Source organism: Drosophila albomicans, chromosome 3 (assembly GCF_009650485.2).
Source record: "Drosophila albomicans strain 15112-1751.03 chromosome 3, ASM965048v2, whole genome shotgun sequence".
Classification (NCBI taxonomy): domain Eukaryota; kingdom Metazoa; phylum Arthropoda; class Insecta; order Diptera; family Drosophilidae; genus Drosophila; species Drosophila albomicans.
The window spans coordinates 50398178-50418294 of NC_047629.2; the positions used below are offsets into that span (position 1 = coordinate 50398178).

At 40.0% G+C, this 20117-nt stretch overlaps 2 protein-coding genes across 2 annotated transcripts; both read right to left on the minus strand.

The window, feature by feature from the left end:
- Positions 1-9611: 9611 nt before the first annotated feature.
- LOC117571294 (uncharacterized) lies at positions 9612-11522 on the minus strand. Its single transcript, XM_034253365.2, has 2 exons — positions 11265-11522; positions 9612-11169 (listed from the first exon to the last, which is right to left on the minus strand). Exons 1-2 carry the CDS (start codon positions 11265-11267, stop codon positions 9790-9792), a joined length of 1383 nt encoding a protein of 460 aa, XP_034109256.1. The 5' UTR covers positions 11268-11522; the 3' UTR covers positions 9612-9789.
- Positions 11523-12848: 1326 nt separating this feature from the next.
- On the minus strand, positions 12849-19781 carry LOC117569401 (acetylcholine receptor subunit beta-like 1). The gene is made up of 7 exons (XM_034250536.2): positions 19656-19781; positions 19414-19587; positions 16441-16577; positions 15447-15601; positions 14751-15195; positions 13392-13991; positions 12849-13335 (listed from the first exon to the last, which is right to left on the minus strand). Exons 2-7 carry the CDS (start codon positions 19484-19486, stop codon positions 13171-13173), a joined length of 1575 nt encoding a protein of 524 aa, XP_034106427.1. The 5' UTR covers positions 19487-19587; positions 19656-19781; the 3' UTR covers positions 12849-13170.
- Between the last annotated feature and the right edge of the window lie 336 nt (positions 19782-20117).

Sequence of the window (20117 nt, forward strand, 5' to 3'; positions counted from 1 at the left end):
CTACGCGTACACACAATGGAATATCTGGTCATCTAATTATGCCAACGCAATCGTATATCATCTTTTTTTTATGCTGGCCTATAAATCTGTTTAGGCAGTTAACCAAATAAAAAACTGAGATGTTTTGGCAACTTTTGTCACATTGAAAATTATCGCATCGCATTGTTGATATTGTTATGTTATTAGGAAAAGGCAAATATTATTAAGCTTGGGTTTAGTTTGTAGCGACAAGCTGCTAAACACATTTTGACAAACAACAACTTGACGATCATGTCAAGTTGAGGAGATTGTCTGCCCATCCATCCATTTTGGTTGTTTGTATGCTCACTTGACCTCTGCCACAAATAGAAACAAACAGCAACAACAACAACGGACAACAACATCGAATTTAACGGCTTTTGGGCATACAAATATCATTTCCGTTTACTGAATTTCGTGCATATGTGTGGGGGGGAAATACATTCACCTGGCCAAAGAGTTTCAAGTGCGCCACTTGTCAGCTGCAGCCAAGGCTGGACACAGGAAATGCCACTAAGAAACGGGCTAAAAGCTTTTTTTTTTTGCGCTGAGGCGGAGCCAAGTGAAGACTACTGGAGGAGCTCTCCACTCAGCTCTGGACCATAAAAATTAGTTAGAAATTAGTCTGGCTGCTGCTGGTTCTGAGTGCTGTGACATCATTCCAACAGAAACAGAAGCTTGCCTTTCACCTGCTTTGATGGTGGCATCGTGCCTTGATTAATTGAATGTTTGTCATCGAAAACAAGAAACATAAACGGGTACTCTTAAATAGCAGCGTTAAGCAGTAAGCAGAATAGCATTTAGGCAATGCGCATATTTTCGAAGCAAACTTATTTATGGTTATTTTTACGGTTATTAGAAAATGTTAAAATGTAATTAATAATGACTTTGTTTGGCATATTATGTTTCTAGCAATGCTTACCACAGACTAAACACCGATAAATCGCATATTAGTTATGGAACCCCATCGTCATCGTCATCATCATCATCCACTGCGCTGTGTTGCGTTGCGTCACTCGATTTGAATTGCAAAACGTGTCATTCAAAATATTAGAAAACGGCATCGAACGACAATTCTATTCTTATTGAGTTCATAAATCTATGAGAAGGCGTGCCAGATTTATTATGTTATCATTTTTGTCGCCACAAAACACGCATCGCATCGATAGCCAAACGCAGGGTATTTCATAAAATATGATAACATTTTTAAAAACCACTTTTATTTATGTTTATGGCTATATAAAATGAATATGTTGATCATTTCATCTTTTTTTTTCATCGTTTTGGTAACTCGTTGTCGCACCGGAACCGAAAATGAAGTCGTCGCCAAATTAGCATAGACCCAACCATCGTGCCAATCGGACAATCCCCAATGAACCGGTAAAAAAAAAGAAGGTAAAAACAAATCACACAGACAAATACTAAATACTGTATAAAATGCTATCACAAATTGAATCAAAAGCCGCGAGCCGACACGTTGTTGGAAAATTACCTTAAATGCCGGCAATCGAAAAATGTGCTTATTTATGGGCTTCCAAGTGCCGCATCATTAGCTAAACGCACTTAAGACTTTAGCATACGACGACGATGCGTAGAGTTGGCCAAAAAGTCAACAATTCGTGAGCCTCGGATAAGAATGGGACCTCCCAAAAGTTTGGCCGTTAACCTTGCGACCAACGCCTTATTAAACATTTTTTAAATGTTCCAAGCGTGCGACAAAATTTCCAATTATAATGTATTCGACCTGTTATCCGAGCCATGTTTTTTGGCTCGTTTACAAGCGATCCAAGCGATAAGAACAATACAAAACATTAAGCCAAAAAAATATATATAGATAGAGGAAGATATGGTATTCATATGGAACTGACAAACAAAAGTTTCCCACGTCTGCAAATTATTGCTAAGCGATCGAACGATTAAAACGATGACACGCCTCGTTCTCTGCCTATGTGTGTGTTTCTTTTTCTTTTTTGTTTAGCATTTGAATAAGATTGTAAATACTAAGCAAACAGATATAATGATAAATTTGCATGGCTAAGCAAAAACATCGAGCGGTGCTCTATTGTCAACATATGACACGGAGGTGTTGTTTTTCCTTTGACGTTTCAATCGACGCATGGCAATGCGTCTTCTTGCTTGCTTGTTGTTTTGTTGTTATTGTTCAAAAGCAAACGAGGCGGCACACAATGCGTATGCGCAATGCCAAATTAAGTTGCTAGGTTAACACTACTACGCTGACTGCTATCTTTAGCATAAATTCACAATAACTTTAAACTCATAAATAAAACAAGCTGCAAAAATTGCACAATTTAAATCATGTTGCAGGCATCGTTATAGCCATAACCATAGCCATAGCAAACGAGGTAGAAGTTAACCTTGGCTACTTGTTAGTATTTTAAATTCTTTGGCCAACATTAATTTTATTTTAAATACAAGTGTACACATTCCAATGTTTGGCCTACCCACGATGAGAGATAGACAGATTTGTTAGATAGACACTCATTCCTGGCATTCACTCGAAATGTTATTTTGTCAAGTGTCGAAACAATGAATCGTAAATAACTGACGTGCTTCCGCACATTCACCAACTGAAGAGCCGCATTGTCAGCGCTCTCGCTCTCGCATTAGCATTATAAATATTCAATTAATTATGGCAAAAGTATAACAGCATTTAACACAAACCGAATATTATATTCCCTTAGAAGAAATATCTGTGCTTCCGTTTTTACGGCCAAACATTCTTAGCTCATAAAACAGTTGTTATGGCTGGCATAAAAATATTTAGGCATTTAATATTCGACAACAACGAAGAGTCTGATAGAGAGACACATAGAATGCTGAAGCACTCGAATGATTTATAACTACTTCAATAAATTTTATTTAAATGGCTGCCGCTGAGGCAAACAAAATAAACAAATGTTGCTACACATTATTTCCGCCTCCGCATTTAGCTAATCACAATCCACATTTAGCCACAATTAATGTTCGAACTTGTTTCAGTTTTGTTTCACTTTATTAGGCCTTAATTGACCTACACACAATATTGTGACATACAGTTCTTGGTATTGCAGATGAGCAATCCAACAATATAAATGCAAATTAATGGGCTATTCTCTTCTCTTCTTGTTAAATGTCATATCTATTTTCATTCCCATTAACCGTTGCCGTTCCCAATTCTGGAGCTAGATGCTTAAATCAGACACGCGCCTTTTGTGAAAGCAGTCCGAGTCTGAATCTGAGTCTGAGATGTTAACATTTAATTGGCAACAACAGCGCATTCATTATGCAAATTGGTCGCAAAAAAAACTGATCGGACATCTGAGAACTTCAACCAGCATTAAGCTCTATCTAATCATTATTTAACTTAGTAATTAGCTTTTATAACGCAACAACAGCAATAAACAAAAAAAAAAGCAGCCGCAAAAAAAGTGGAAATATAATAAAAAATCATAATTATAATGGCTGCTGGCCGTTGGCTAAATGAATTCGTAGACACAACGACACATCGATGGTCAAAACGTTAAACATTTTTAGCTTAGACACTTTGGCACCTTTTTTTCTATTTCTTATTCTTTTGTTTGTTATCTTTTGCTGTTGGCTCGTGCCGTACTCTGATTGAGCTAGCACTTTGAACTTTGTTTAAGACTCTGAAGATTATTATTATTTCGATAATTAAAAATAATATTATCGAGATCGAATAGAACTTAAGAGGCCTCCTCAAAGTGGAGGTAGAATTCTTGAGACGATTCTAGAATAAATAACATGTTCTAATAAAGATATATTTACGCATAAGCTTGGGTAACCCAGTTAACAGACAAGCTGGAAGGCAACCTAAATCATTCTGACTTCAATTCTGATAAGAACCTCAAAAGCGGTTCCTGTGAAGTGGGTGATTAATTGCGAATCGTTGACTAAATCTCGCTTGGATAATAGCTTTCAATTTCAGTTAAACATATTGTTGAGCTGACATTTCATTTAATTTCATTTTTTATTATCAGCAAACATCGTTTTTAGTGTCGCAGATCAGCCATTCAAGTATTCATTCATATTTCTGTGTAGATGATGATAGTGACAAATCTAGTTCATAGTCAAACATGAAATGACACTGATGACTATCGCTTTATACATAATATGCCATAAGTCCACCATAAAAAAAAGCAACTCGTTCCAGCTAGTTGTTTCGTGTTGTTGACTGCCTAGCACTTAGGCCAGGCAAAAAAAAAATACAAATAAAAAACTCGTTGATTTAAATGTTTATATTTATAAGCCATTCGAGTTAATTTGCACAAATGCAAATGAATCTGCTCGTGTGTACGAATATCTATCTTTTGGCATCTTTAGTTTGTATCTCTTCTGTTTTTTGTTGTCTAATGGGCAGCAGGCAGCGATTTTAGAACCCGTTTCACTCAGCTGCCGCTCGCTGAGCTGGCACGTGACGTGGTTGACGTTGATATCCAAGACAAAAGAAAGAAAAAAAAAGGTTCTCGCCACAGTCCCGCCACAAAGTCTGGCAAAGATTTGGCGCTGTAAAGTTCTAAACTTGGCCAATGGTCAATGGCCCAACTAATTGATACTCTAAGCTTTACAAAGGTCTATGGAGCGTGTGTCTGTGTATGTGTGTATGGGTATGTGTGTTAAGTAGCTGATCTGACATTGTTTCGAATTAGATGCCCGCTTGCTGCGCTTTATTTGGCGAGGGGCTTTGTTGCCATTTGTTTTGTGTGTGCATCTTATAAATGACTTGAATATGATGCTGCTGCTACCCAAAATGTGATTGTGATTGTGTGTTGCGTTTGCGTTTGTGTGTAAGGCCAAGGTTAAAATTTGTAAAGAGATTGTAAACATTGGATAATTTAATTTTGGTTTTTTTTTTTTTTTTTGGTTTTGCTGTTTCATTTGCATTTTGAAGCCACTACTTCGACAACAACTACCAAGCAACATTTTCGGATGTGTTGATTTGTTTGACACGTATTATGGATTTGCTTGACAAGTGCCTGTCAGCCGAGGGGCCCTCACAACTCACAACACACAACGCACGACCCACATTGTTGGCCACGCAATGGCAACGGTGACCAGTTTTAAGTTCAGCTTCAGTTCCAGTTGCGTTTCTGCATGGCATATGTTGACGTGCCGTTAATTGATTCACGCTCACCGAAAAGCGCAGTCTGTCAGCGGTCAACAACAATCCAACAATCCACGGTTTATTGTCCACGGCTTCCTGCCAAGTAGTCAATAGTCATAGTCCACAGTCAAGATTCAACTTAATGGTCCACAATGAATAGCATTTGCGTGACAAAGACGCCCCAAAGGCATTATGAATGGCCCAGTCAAAATGGTCAAGTCAATGATCTGCTTCGCTTTATGATTGTCGCATCGCATTTTCGCTTTCAAGCTCCAGCGCATTGTAAGCTTTTAATTGAAACTTAATAGCCAACAAATTGTGCCTTGATATTATGGAAATCGTTTGGGCCTCAAACGAATAAAAAAAACAATATTCAATCAATTACTAAGAAAGGCCGCTCTGCTCTGCTCTGCTTCGTAAAGCATCTCCCATCAACGCTGAATTGAAATCGAAATTGCCAAAAGTCTATTTTGCTATTTTTAAACAAAGGCTAAGCCAACTAATGAGCCGCTATCTTCGCTATCTGAAGATATCCATCTGTTGTCCACGAGTCGGGAATGGCAAGCAAATAATTGGCAATTTCAGCAGTTAAACGATTTTGTTCGCGCTTCGCTTATAATTCATAAATCGCGGCTGTCAATTGTTAGAGTTGTTTCTCATTGTTTTTGTTGTTCGTCTGATTTCGCTGATGGCGATGTCGATTTTGATGCTACTACTTAGAAAAGATTTCTTGTGCGGCTTTTTTGTTTCTTTGGATAATGTTGATTTATTTGCAATCACTTGAACGCTCAGAAGGTTAATAGATGTTAAGCATCTAATAAAGTATTGATTAATTGTTAGATAATGCGTGAAGTAGCGGGGGGAAATTACATGCAATATCGTTCGAATCGGAATCGGATAAGGAAGTTGCATACGGTAAATGAACTCAACAATTAGCGATTCTAAAAATAAACACACTGCAAATTAAATGCGATTAGCGAATTAAGCAAAGTTGAAGCTCTAAGATATTTAATTTGTTTATTAGAATGTGTCTCGTTCAAACCGAAACGTATACTTGATTTATTGCCAGCATTTATGCAAATGCTAAAATACTTAGCTCAGACAAAAACCAGCAACAGAGACTCGCACCTAAAAGTATGCAACAGTATTCGCAATTTTCGTCTAGTCACTTTTCGTTAGCTGCTGGCAACGAATTTTAACTGGCAATTAAAAGTATAAAACAAATTAAACTTCATCATTTCAGCTTCGTTAAGAAAGCATAATTTTGGGCTACAGTTGAGCAACCACTTTACTCGTTTGCACAAGCCAGTAGCTTCAAGCATAATTGAGATTAGATTTTCATGCGTGGTTAGCTTTTCAACTGACCGTTTTTGCTTCTGTCCGTTCATTTGAACCGACTGCTTCATATTTCTTTTGGCCTGACCCGTCTACACAAATCATCGTACGCAATGTTTGCTTTGAAAAAAAACGTAAAGTGCGTTGCTTCTGCTACCTTTGTTGTTGCGCTGATGGTAGAGATTTTTTTTTGTACACACCTAGCTTTGATTTTGTGGTTTTTTTTTCACTCTTGTCAGCATCTAAATTTTAGAAATACAAGCGGCTAACAGTTTGAACAACTGTGCCAAGGGCAATTTCGCTCTGATTGATTTACAAGAGGCGTTGCCCCAGTGCGATCTGCGCATACAGAAGTGGAGTCTTGTACTCCAAGCCAACGTTGCGTATGCGTCATTAGAAATCATGACGAACATTTCTTGGCGATGGCATAAATCTGGCAAACAAGCTGAAAGACTCTTTATTGAATGCTGTCGATTAAGTCATAATTATAATTTGTCAGTTAATATTTTTGATTAGTTGTCGAGATTAATATTCAACAAGAAAAAAATTAAGGAATTTTGTTAGATGAGATAAAAACCAATTTTTGCCGCCGGCCAAAGCAGAACATCACAATTTATTTAAGCACCAGACACAAATAAATAAATGTATGTATATATTTCAGTGTGTTTGTACACTCATCTATTTTTTTGTTTGTAGCTTAATTTATTTAATATTAATACTTGTATTTATATTTGCGTGTCGTTCGAGTCTCCGGCTATTTGTGAGTGTGAATAACTTGTTTGGGAAATTACACCCGGATGGATGGAAGCTGAGAATCCGTCATACTTTGTGCCTTGGATTTGTGCTTTGTCGTTTCGTTATTCGTTACATAGAATTCGATAAGGTCATCAGGCACTAACTAATGAACTTGTTCTATCCAACGCCAACGCCAACGCTAAACAAATGAAATGAAATAAAATAAAATGAAGCTCAACTCTAATCAACTAACAAAACAATGAGCGGACAATGCGTGCCGAATCTTTTGACATGCCGAAATAAAAAAAACAAACTCTGAAAATCTCTGTAATCATAAATCACGCAAAAAAATGCGAAGCTTCAAGCGCCTCGGCATCAGGTTGCAGCTGCAGGTCAGTCAAATAGCAGCAAAAAATACATAAATCACACCCAGAGACACACTCGTTAAGACGTTAATCAAAAGCAATGCAGTCGTTGCTTCGACGAAGGGCGCGTGTCTACATCATAATCATCATCATCGACTACTAACATTTTGAATAGCTCCACCAAGCAACTATGATGTCCAACTGCAACTCTCTCAGTCACAGTCAAATCGAAGGCCGTAAGTAAATGCTTATGTAATTAGTAAGTAGCTGAGCCCTCTAAGCCCCTAAAGCCATGGCAAAAAGCATTGCTTAACCTGTTGCCGCTGTTGTTGCAGTTGCAGTTGCAGTTGCACTTTTTTGGGGCCTAATGAAGCACATGCATCGCCATCTCCATCGCCATCGCCGTCGCCAGCGCCAGCTCAATTTATTGACTAAGCGCAATTGACAGATTGACTAAATGAATGATGGACTAACTGACGACAGCTTGTGGGAATTGAGTCGTCGTCAACAACTCGTCAACGACGTCGACTATTCATCTACCACTACTTACTTACTGTTTTCGTATTGATTTTGGCTGAGAGACGATGCCGGTCGATCGATCGATCGATGGATGGATCGATCGATGACTTCGAAGGCACCTTGAATGCACCGCCATCTATGGCAATGCTGCAATTCGAATCGTTATGTGCGTTTATATAGTCATTATGGACTCATGGATTTATGGATTTATATACTATAACGACACCTCAGCATCTAACAAACAGTGCCCGCCGATGAGAACTGTGACTGCTGCTTCACGGCTGCTTGACGCTCACGGAATTTCCGCTTGTTTGCCGGCATCAAATTTGAGATTTTTGTTGCGGTTGCTATTTTTGTTGATGCTGTTGCCGTTGCTGTTACTGTTGTTGTTGTTGTTGTTGTTGCCATTGCTGTGGTCCCTGTGTGACTAAACATTGATTTATGGCATAATCTGTTGATTGATTTGACCTACCGGAGAGTGCAGCCTCTTACTCCAACTTTACACTCAACCAAAATAATAAACCTATTATTATTACAATGGTCGAAAATTGCTGGCAGCTCATAATGGCACATTAAAAATATTAATGACACAAAAAAAAACAGAATTATAAATGCCAAATAGGCATAAAATGTTGTTTACAATGGTCAAGGTATGCAGAGAGAGAACATTTTTAATTGTTTCCTTAAGTTTAAAATACAGATGTCGTAAAAAAAATAAAATAAATCAAAGAACTGTTGTTTTTAGTAAAAAAAAATCATTTTAAAACAATTATGAAGTAAAATCCCTTTAAGCAGAAAATTATTTAAAAACAAAAAAAAAATGTTTGCTTTAGCTACTCTCAAAATCTTCGAAATTAAAAAAAATATATATAGAACTCTTCACACGTTTATCAATATTTATACAATTTAAATATTAATACTCAAGTTGCTTGAGAAATTCTTGAAGGGGAAAAAATAATATATAGAACTACTCACATATAACATATATCAATAATACTTAATATAATAATAATACTTAATATATCGAGTATTCAAACTTTATATTAATTTCATATTGATACTTCAGCGAATTAGAAATACTGGCAGTAAAAAGTTTATAGAATAGCAATGAATACTATATTCAAAACACTTTTTTTCCCCGAATTTTTGTTATAAATTTTTTTTTCCCTGTTTGTTATCTTTTTTTTACCTTATTTTTGAAATGCTCTAATTTTCAGTAAGTATATTTCCTGCCTTAATTTCTCTCAGTGCATCAATCTATAACTCGATTTACAGCCGGCCGGCTACTGATGTTTTGTTGCACTTGAACTGCTGATATTTGGTGTGTTGTGGCATCTGCCGGCGCTAATGACCGTCGCAATAGATCTTGGAACGCGTCAACTGCTTGTCAGAGCTGACGCCACAGAAGGTCAGCAAACTACTGAATGCAATAGCTGCAGCATCCACTGCCAATTGGACATTGGCCAAGTCCACAATCTGGCAATGCGATCTAGCGAGTCAAAGTTAATTGGTTTCGGTGTAGAATTCTCTTTATTTGAAACGACGATTTACAATAGATGCATTTACAATGTACCTACTACAAAGTACGGCGGGGAAGGCAGCGTAGCAAGTGCTCCAAAAATTACTACTTGGGATGCATTATGAAAGTGCGAACATGATTTCGATTTGGATCTCGTTTTGGAGTGTGTCAAGCACCTAGAAGGTGAATGGCTTGGCAGGCTTATTGTAGTTGTAGCCATCCGGACCCAACGATCCAGCATCTGGCACTGGCTCGGGCTCAGGCGCCGGATAAGTGGGGCTGGGTGGTGCAGGTGGTGCGGGTGGGCGTGGCTGGTAAGTGGGTGGCGCTGGAGGGTTCGCGGGAGGTGAGGGAGGCACGTAGCCAGGAGTTGGTGCTGGCGGTGCAGGAGGTGCTGGTGGGCGTGGCTGGTAGGTGGGTGGTGCAGGTGGTGCTGGTGGACGTGGCTGATAGGTGGGTCCCTCTGGCGGTGGTCCGTAGCTGGGAGTGGGTGCTGGTGGGCGTGGCTGGTACGTGGGCGGTGCCGGAGGACTAGCAGGAGGAGGACCATAGCTAGGAGTAGGTGCAGGTGGAGCTGGAGGTGCTGGTGGGCGTGGCTGATACGTGGGTGGTGCAGGTGGAGCTGGTGGTGGGGGACGTGGCTGATACGTGGGGGGTGCAGGCGGGCTGGAAGGTGGAGGACCATAGCTTGGTCCAGGAGCTGAAGGTGCTGGTTGCACTGGTGGGCGTGGCTGATAGGTAGGTGGTGCTGGTGGTGCTGGAGGTCCGCTTGGTGGACCAGAAGGCGGCAGATACTCAGGACCTGGTTGCTGAGGACGAGGTGGTTGAGGACGCGTTGGCTGTGGGCTTGGTGGCTGAGGACGTGTTGGCTGTGGCTGAGGTTGAGTTGGTGGTGGTCCGTAGTCGCTGGTGGGTTGCGGTGCTGGCGGCGATGGACGCGTGGGCACTGGACGCGGCTTGGGCTGCTGTGGCTGATCGGGAGGCAAGTATTCCGGTCCCGCGGGAGGAGCCTGAGTCTGTGGAGGTCCATAGCTAGGACGTGGCTGCGTTGGCTGGGGCTGAGGACGTGGTGGCTGTGTCTGAGGTGGGCCATAAGAAGGAGCAGGTGCTGTGGGCACAGGCTGAGGCTGAGGACGAGGAGGTTGAGTTTGTGGGGGACCGTAAGACGGAGCTGGTGCCGTGGGCTGAGGACGTGGTGGCTGCGTCTGAGGAGGTCCATAAGAAGGAGCAGGTGCGGTGGGCACAGGCTGTGGTTGAGGACGTGGTGGCTGCGTCTGAGGTGGGCCATAAGATGGAGCCGGAGCAGTGGGCTGCGGTTGCGGTTGCGGACGCGGTGGCTGCGTTTGAGGTGGGCCATAAGACGGACCGGGCGCTGATGGAGCTGGTCCGGGAATCAGACCAGAGTCCTCAATGCCATTGCCCGAGGGCGGCGGGGGAAACGGCAGCGATGGCTGCTTATAGTGATAGCCATCCTCACGCAGATCGGTGTCCAGATGCGAGACATCCGCCGAGACGCCAGCGGCAGCGATCAGCGCCACCAGAGGCAATAAAAAGCGCTGCGGAACGAAGGGAAGGAAGAGCAACAAACACAATTTAGATTAATCCGTGAATGGTTGCGAATTGAGTTTCATGAAATGGTGCGCACACTCACCATGTTGGCTAAGTTGAGCGCGCGAATTTTCACAGTTTTTCCAAGTGGGAAAACACACACTAGACACAGTCACAGTTAAACGCGGCGAAGCGAGCGCAATGAGCGATGAAATTGAACTGTATTTTTTTTTGTTTACCGGTTTGAGCACAACACACGACAATTGCTGTCTATTGACGACTTGGCAACTGGGCAACTGGACGACGGAGCCAGCCAGCGACGTCTTCGTTGCAAAATCAGAAAATCGAATGATGCCCAAATGTTCTCCCTTGGCGAATTTATACCAAAGCAGCCCCTAAGCTGGCTCAGCTAGGTTTTTGAGCCAAGCCGACGACGAAGTTTTGACTCAGCGAGAAGCGAGACCAAAACCGAGACGTGATGTGATGCGAGAGACACTCGGTCGGCTCAGCTTGTCTCAGTCGTCGTCATCGTCGTCGTGATGCTGCAACCTTTGTTAGTTGTAGTTGTTACTGTAGTTGTAGTTGCTGTAGTTGTTTCTCTACTTGCTGCCGCCGTTGCTGCTGTTGCTGCTGGTAATCAACGGCAATTGTAAGTCAATAACAACGCGTACTAGTTAGTTTTTTAGCGCTTAGGGTTTTTTTTTCTTTTTCTGTACTCATACCTTAGCTATTTAGCTGGCCCTGGCTGGTAGTTGATGTTAACCAGGAACCATGCTTATCAAACCTGAGTGTCGTTTATTTACATTTAATCACCGCAAGCCGAATGAGCTGACAGAATTCACACCAAAGTTGTAGCTGGCTGCGAGTTGATTAATGTGCGAAATACTTTGTTCAACGATTTGCATATTTTCAGACATATCAAATCATAAGCTGACATCTAACGAAATGGAATCGTGCCAAAGATCTACAGAAATGCTTGCTGTCTACAATAAAGAGCTGAGTCAGAAGTGCAACATGCACATTCCAGTAGATATTTATAGATATCTGCTATTTATGGCAGTGCAAAACTAATTTGCATTGACAACAGCTTCCAACAACAACAACTGACGTTGCAATCGCATAAAATACATAGCCAGATAAACGCCAATATCAATTAATTAATAAGCCAATTAGTTGGCGGGTTACGCGGCGTATGCGCAATGCTCTGAGCCAGTTTCCATTTTTGCTATTGTGTGTTTAAATTTTATGATATTTTTTTCGTATTTTTTTCTTTTTTATTAATTAACTTTGCATTTTTATTAGTTTGTTAGTTTTCTGTGTTGCTTTTTGTGTTGCCTTTTGGTGTTTTGCCTATAAGTTTGTTTTTGCTCTGTGTTTTTGTGTTTGTTTTTTGGGTTATCGCATTTTCGTTATCAATTTGCTGGATGTGAAGCACTTACAAATTTAATTTAGTTTTCATTGATCTTCTTATGCATTAGTTTTTAAATTGGTTTACTTAGTTCTCTAAACATAACAAATTGCAAATACTGTCGTCGTGTCATTAAAGTTATCATTGTTTATTGCACTTAAACTAAATATATATTATTATTTTAAAATTAAAAATATTTGTTTTTCCACACAATTCCACTAGTTGATTTGATTCTCATGTTTTGCTTTTCGTTCTCATAAACCTTTTTGTTATTGTGAATTTCGTTTTGAATGATTTCTATGCCTAAATGTGAAGCTTTTCAAATTGCAATTTTCTGTGTCGGATAATTATTTGCGTTTATGTGTTTTTTGTTTGTAACTTGAATTGTTGCTATAGTCCTAAGATTGAATTAGCCAATTGCCAATTTTTGTTTTTTGTTTCTTTGACATTTCTTCTAATTGTCATTTATTAAAATCTAAAAATCCGCTTAAATTGTTTTCGTTTATTTTATTTTATTGTTGCCTTTTGCAATGTTTAACCTTTTGTTTAGTTTTTGTCCAATTGGAAGAGAGAGTGAGAGTTTCGACTCTTTTTTACTTGTTTACTTGCCACGATAGATCTCGATGATGCGATCCTGATCGACGTACTCGAAGATATGTGGCGCATCCATAAGAATGCCAACGGTGCCAGCTGTGGTCACTATGAAGAAGATGTACAGCTGCAGACGATCGATGACCATGGCCACATACTTCCAATCCTCGCGAGTCTGAAATATGAATATATAATTCTATTCTTAAGAACTGTAATTCAACTAATGCTCACCTGTATATAGAGATCTTCGTTGCGCAGATGCTCGGCAATGAACTCCACCGCCTCGGTGGCTTTGCTGGCCTCCGGCGAGAGCAAAATGGAATCGGAGGATTCACTCTCACGGCGACAACCATCGCCCAGTCCCAGCTCCGCACCACTGTTCACCTTACGGTTGATCTTGCAGTTGGGATGATGCAGATCCGATAGCTCCATGACCTCCATCTTCGACTGCTTGCCACCAATTGCGCTGATATGCTTGGGCAACTCGGCGGGAGAACCGTATGAGGGATGCGGATGTGCGGGCATGCTCATGCCAGGCATTTCCATCATCCAGCGAAGGCGTGTCTTACGCGGACGCTTCATGAACAGGAAGGCGGGCAGATAATGGAGGAAGACGGAGCGTATCCACATGGGCATACGATGTGTGCGCGGGCCACGGAAATTCCAATTGATAATGATGACGGTGACCAGAATGGAGACGGTGTTCATGATGAAGGTGAACAGCAGATACTTGGCGATCAGCGGCAGCACCAGCGATGTGGGTGGCAATATCTTCGACACAAGCAACAGGAACACAACCAGTGACAGCAAAATGCTAATGCCCAGCGTGACCTAGCCATGAATCCGGTTTGTAAGATGAGCCAAACAAGAACCCGAAATAAAATATCATAGGCCATCAAAACAAATCAAACAAGTACGATAGCTAGACTTGAGTGTGTCCCGACTGTGAGATACCCGATACCCATTTTCAGTAGAAAATACCAAATATACCATAATAGTTAACTAAGACGTAGTATTTGTTTGATATATCGATATACTATTACTTTGAATACTATATATACCGCAGAATACAAAATATAATATACCAGATTATCAACCAAAGCAACTAAGAAGTCTATATTTTTGGTATATTGTTATACTATTATGTTCAAATTATACCATGAATTACAAAATATACCAAATTGTCAATCAAAGCAATTAAGATTATTATTTGCAATATTCATATACCAATATGTTCAAAGTTAAACATGTACTAGAAGCAAAGCAATTAAGAATCGACAGCAGCAGTCGTTTCTTTCTACAGTAATCATAAGTCCAACAAAATTGTGAAACAAACTTGATCTGCGTGCTTACAAGTGCTTTCGAAAAATTTTTAGTTCTGTCCCGTATAGTCTCTAGGATCTATGTATATGTTCATACGGACAGACTTGGCTATATGATCTCATCTGTAGATGCTGATCAATAATATATATATACTTTATAGAGCCATAGATGCCTCCTTCTGCCTGTTACATACATTTCCTGCATTCACAAAGTTATAATACCCTTCTACCCTCTCGCAAGCGGGTATCAAAATTGACCCAAACTCACCTTTTCGCCGGCCTCGGCAGGCAGATAGAAGACAAGTACGCAAAGGAATGAAATCAGCACCGTGGGTAGAATCAAGTTGACCGTGTAGAATAGTGTTTTACGTCTGATGATGATGTAAAATGTAATGTCCGTCTCTGTGGGATGATTGCTGTCGCCCTCGTAGACATTCAGATAGGCGGGCACTTCGATAATATCCCAAGTACCCGATTTCCAGTAATCCGACAGATCCACAAAGTTCTTGTTGTTATAGAGAGCCAGTGAGACTTGATCACCATTAAAGGTCCAGGAGCCAAACTTCATGATGCAAGTCTGCTGATCGAAGGGGAAGTAGGTTACATCGATGGTGCAGGAGCTCTGATAGATCGCCGGTGGCACCCAGAGCACTTCACCCGTGGGATAGATGAGTACGTTCGACTTGTAGCGCACCTCGTAGTTGCCATCGGCACTAGACGCAAAGCAGAGAAAGAGATATTAGTAGTTGTCTCTTGGTTAGTTTCGAAAACTTTGACGCCTAGTTTAACAGTGTTCAGAGAGAGATTTATAACACACACATATAGTATATATATATATAGAACTGAACTATATTGAGAGAGTGGAGAGTCTTTGGTTGGAGTTAGTTAGTTAATTTACATAGACATAGGTACACATTCTAGATTTTAGTTAGGTTAGTTAGTTAGTAATTGACCATTTACTCACTTATTGAAGAGCACAATGTCCGGCTTCCAAACCTTATCCGGAGGCAGCCGCAGCACCCCGATACCGCCGTAGTCAGCCTCATCCCACTGTAGCTGATAGTCGTACCAAACCAAACGTAACCAAACGTTTGATTTCATAATTTGATTTTTCTCATTCTTGGTTTCAATTGATCGGTTTGAATTAGTTCGATTGTTTGTTTTTTTTTTCGATTTTTGAATTTTTTTTGTTTTTTTTGGTGGTGATGATGGTGGTTGGTTGTGGTGGTGGTGGTAGAGTGGTTGTATTTTTAATTTTGTGATGGTTCAGAGTTATCGATATCGATATATCGATAGTATTTCAAGATTCGAGTTCGTATCGAATCGAATAGAGAGAGAAAATATATATTGAGAGAGCGGGTGGGAAGGTAATTTAAGTCATTATTTGCATTCGGTTTTTGTTTGCGCAATAATATTGTATATTGAGTAAGTTCTTAGTTGTTATTAGATTTTTGTTTTTGTTTTTTTGGTATTATTTAACTGGTTTTGTTAATGCAATTTTAATTATACTAGATGCGTTATGCTTGCTTATTTTTTAGTAGTAGTTAGTATTCGTAATGCTAGGCATGAAGTTTCACTACAAACATACAAATAGTACAAGTCAAGACAACACACGTGTAATTAATGTATTTACAAAGCATAATCGAAACTGAAAATTTGGCTGGCGGCTACCACGCCCACTGATCGCAAACAGCACGCCCCCAAATGAGGAGGAAGGCGTGGCTGCTGCGGCCACTGTGCGTGCTGTGGTGGCAGCAACAAAACTCAAGAATTATTTATGAACAGAACTCGTAAGTACAGTTAGTTAGTTACACGCTACTAAGTTAGTATTTTATTAATTTGCTAATACTTGTGATATTTAGTAAGTATTATTTTTTGTTTTTGTTTTTTTTTTTAATTCGAATTATATTTTTTTTTGTGGTTGTTTTTTTTTATTTTTTTGATAAGATAACACTTACGACATTGATTAGCTGTACGAACGCCAAACCAAATCTTACTCCAACTTTTTGTGTCATATTTTGTACGGGTCGTATGAGTTTATTGTAGCCTCGAAAGAGGTCACGCACCAGGCGCTCTTCGTCTTCGGATGCACTGACTATAAAAACGAACAAACACAATACACACAAAAAAAAACATATAAAATTGGGGAACCAAGGGAAACACACACAAAGAAAATGGTTGATTAAAATATGGCAAAAAAATCAAGGGAACACAGAAAAACCCAAGGAATAAACGGAACACAAGATTACAGATTACAGAAGAAGACACAGAAAAACGGAAAGAAAGACGGAACGTATATGAGCAAATTTTTTTTTGGTTGTTGTTTTTGTATTCTTTTGTTGTTTTAGTTTTTTAATTGTTTGTTTTTGTTTTCTTTTTGAGTTGTTTTGAGTTCTTTTAATGGCTTATAATGATGGCATAGCTTAGACAGTTAGACAGAGACAGAATGATAGATAGAGAGAGAGAGAGCAAGAGAGAGTGAAGGCGAAAGAGAGAAAGATCGAGATAGACAGCACAAAGATTTCAGATTTTGCAGATTACATTCATTTTTTTTTGGTTCTTGTTGGTGTTGACTTGACGCCGATTTTCTAATTTTGTTTCAACTATGGAAAATTAAAAGTGACGAAACATGAAAGCCGCTCGTATTTTCATATTGTTTGTTACTGTTGTGCTGTTGTCTTCATTGTTGGCGTTGTTCTAGTTGTTGTTGTGCTTTACAATGTGGAGTGAGTGAGCGAGTGTGTTGCGTATACGATGCGTTGTGTTAGATGCCATTGCACTGAACAACTGTGCGCGACAGCAGTCGACATTCCATTCACACACACACACATATACTATGCTAACAACTGCTGTGTCGCGCACAGTGGTCAACTGGGTGCAAGGACCTCTCTCTTTGACAGATTAAACAGTCCTAGGAGCTAAGTACGATAACTCGACTCGGGTGCAAAGTTGTGTAAATACCGGGTCCTGCAGCTCTAGCTAGAAATCAGTTACAACTTCAAAACTAACACACGAAAAAAAAACAACGACAACTAAGCAATGTGACATTCAAATTTTATCCGACAGAGAAACAATTGAGAGAGAACTGAGAGCGAGAGAGAGAAATTCACTCATGCGCAGAGCAACTGGGATGTGGATGGATGCTGTTGCCCAGCTGCTGTGAGAAGCATGGGGCATGGCAATGTCCCTGGCACAAGAGTGAGTCTAAGAGTGTGTGTAGTAAGTGTATGTATATATATATATACAAGTATGTGAAGTAGCTATCATGACCGGGTTATGCTTGTCTATGTGTGTTATATAGAGCACAAAATTATGCTTCTGTTTTATTTTTTTTGGGCAAACGGAACTGGGGAGGACGGGAATATCGTGTCTGGGGTTTTGGGACTCTGAGTTTCGAGTTGCAGTTGCGCTATTTTATTGGTTACATATGTATGAGTATGATACATGTGTGACTGTATGTATGTGTTTATGTATGTGATAGAGCTCTAAGTACAGCATAAAGTACTAAAAGGAAGTCTCATCTGTCAATTTCGGTGCGTTTATTTTATTTCTGTTACTTGATTTTTTCGACTACGGTTAACTAGATATTCGATTGGACTGCTCAGCACAGAAGGAGTATGAATTAAGATTCGGCAGTTGATACAGAAATCTTTTTGTAATCATTTGCGATCGACAAAATGCTTTCAATATATATATTCAGTTCATTTTCATTTCAGCTTTGCTTTGGTGTGTATCCATCTGCTGCGGCAGCGCCAAGGGAGTTTTTGCTACGCTTTGCAGTACATCATTTCATTTTAAAGTTTCGATTTTTTTTTGTTTTTTTTTTGGTATTTTCTTTTTTTTTGGATGGAAAAATTTGTTTGTTAATTACAAAAAAGCAGAGAGATAGCTAATTAGAAGGTGGATGGTGAAAATAGTAGTAGTAAGTAGTATTGTAGTTTGTTGTAGTAGTTGAAGGTATCGGGGGAGTTGAAAGAGGTTTATATATATATATTTTTAAGTAGGTTAAGAAGTTTAACAGCTTTGTATTTTGCGAGCGTTGGAAGTTAAACTATTAAAAAACTATACTATATTTAATATAGAGCAGCTATATACGAGATAGAGAGAGAGAGAGAGGAAGAGAGAGTTGGCGAGAGAGAGAGATGGAAATTCTAAGCTGCAGTTTTAGTTGAGTTAAGAGCGGGTGCTAGGAGATAGTTTAAGTTTATTATGGGAGGCTAAGGCTACTAATGATTACAAGAGAGAGAGAGAGGTAAAGTAGCAGCTATATATATTTTATATATATATTCAAATATATAGTTGATTGTATTTGAAGTTGCATTAATGAGCGGCGCAGTCTTTTTTTTTTTTTGATATGATGGTTCGGCAATTTTTGGCAGCGCTGCAGCAGCGACGCTTTGGCAAATTCCTCAAGTTTCAATTTCAGTCGATTTGTGTAGCTGTTTCAGTTGTTTTGTAGTTTACAGTTGTAGTTATTATATTGTTGTTGTTAGTTTTGTTGTTCGAGTGCCTAACTATAGACAGCAGAGGCTGCGGCTGAGGCTGTGGCTGTGGCAGAAGACAGAGGCAGAGAGAGGCAGATGCTGTGGTTAAAGGCTGTGGCTGTAGCTGTAGCTTTGTGGCAGAAGGCAGAGGCAGCGGCAGAGGCCGAGTTGGTTCTTGCTAATACAATGAAACTTGCGGAATTTTTGTCAAGGCGTCGCTGCTTGTGCGTTCTCATAAAATTTAAGAAAAAAATCAAATCATTGCTGTAAAAGGTTGCTAGTTTCAAAGAACTTTGTTTTTTGTTGGATATTCATTGGGGTTTTAAGTTGGGTTAAAAATTCGTTAGCAGTTAGCAGGGTTTTTGTTACCCGCCCCTTTAACTTAATTACATAAGTTGCGAGCCCCTCGAGAGCAAAGAAGTTCACAACTGCACCACACACACGTACCTGTATCAATCAATAGCAGCCCCAGGATGCTGCAGAGCAGCAGCATCAACCACGTCCTGCTCGGTAACTCCATTATTTGTAATGTGTGTCCTTGCTCGGCTGTTCCACTCTATTCCTTGACTATTTAATATGCAGGCCTGGCATAGTTATTAATTGATGAAACGCCCAAAGCGACTGAAGTGAAGATTTTTCTTCCGTTAAAACACCGAGTAATACGAATTGGAATAGTCAATCAACTTCACCTGCGGATTGTGGGTATTTTTTTGTTAATTTTAGTAAACTTTTCACAATTTTCAGAGGTGTTTTTGCTGTGCCTGCACGAATATTACAACTTTTATATAGGCAGTTTGGGTGCGGATTAAGAACTCTACTTCTGGACTCTGGATAAAATCAATGCGATTGAGATTTGAGATGCGCACAGCAGCCGAGCGACATTTCTCTCCCACTCTCTTTCTCTGCTGTCTGCGGCGCAGCTCGGATAAAAGAGAGCGAGAGAGAGAGAGGGGGTTGCTCATGCTGCCAGTTGCCAAAATTTGTAAACAAAAGCACGTTCTTAGGGGTTGGCCTTGTTCGGCTTGGGTCAGCTGTTGATTGCTATTGTTTACATGCTGGCGCCAGAGTTGCCACCTTATGCAATTAAGTCGCTATACAGTGCGTGTGAATTGTAATGCTCCAATGCACTCCACTTCCGCAGTCTGGTTTAA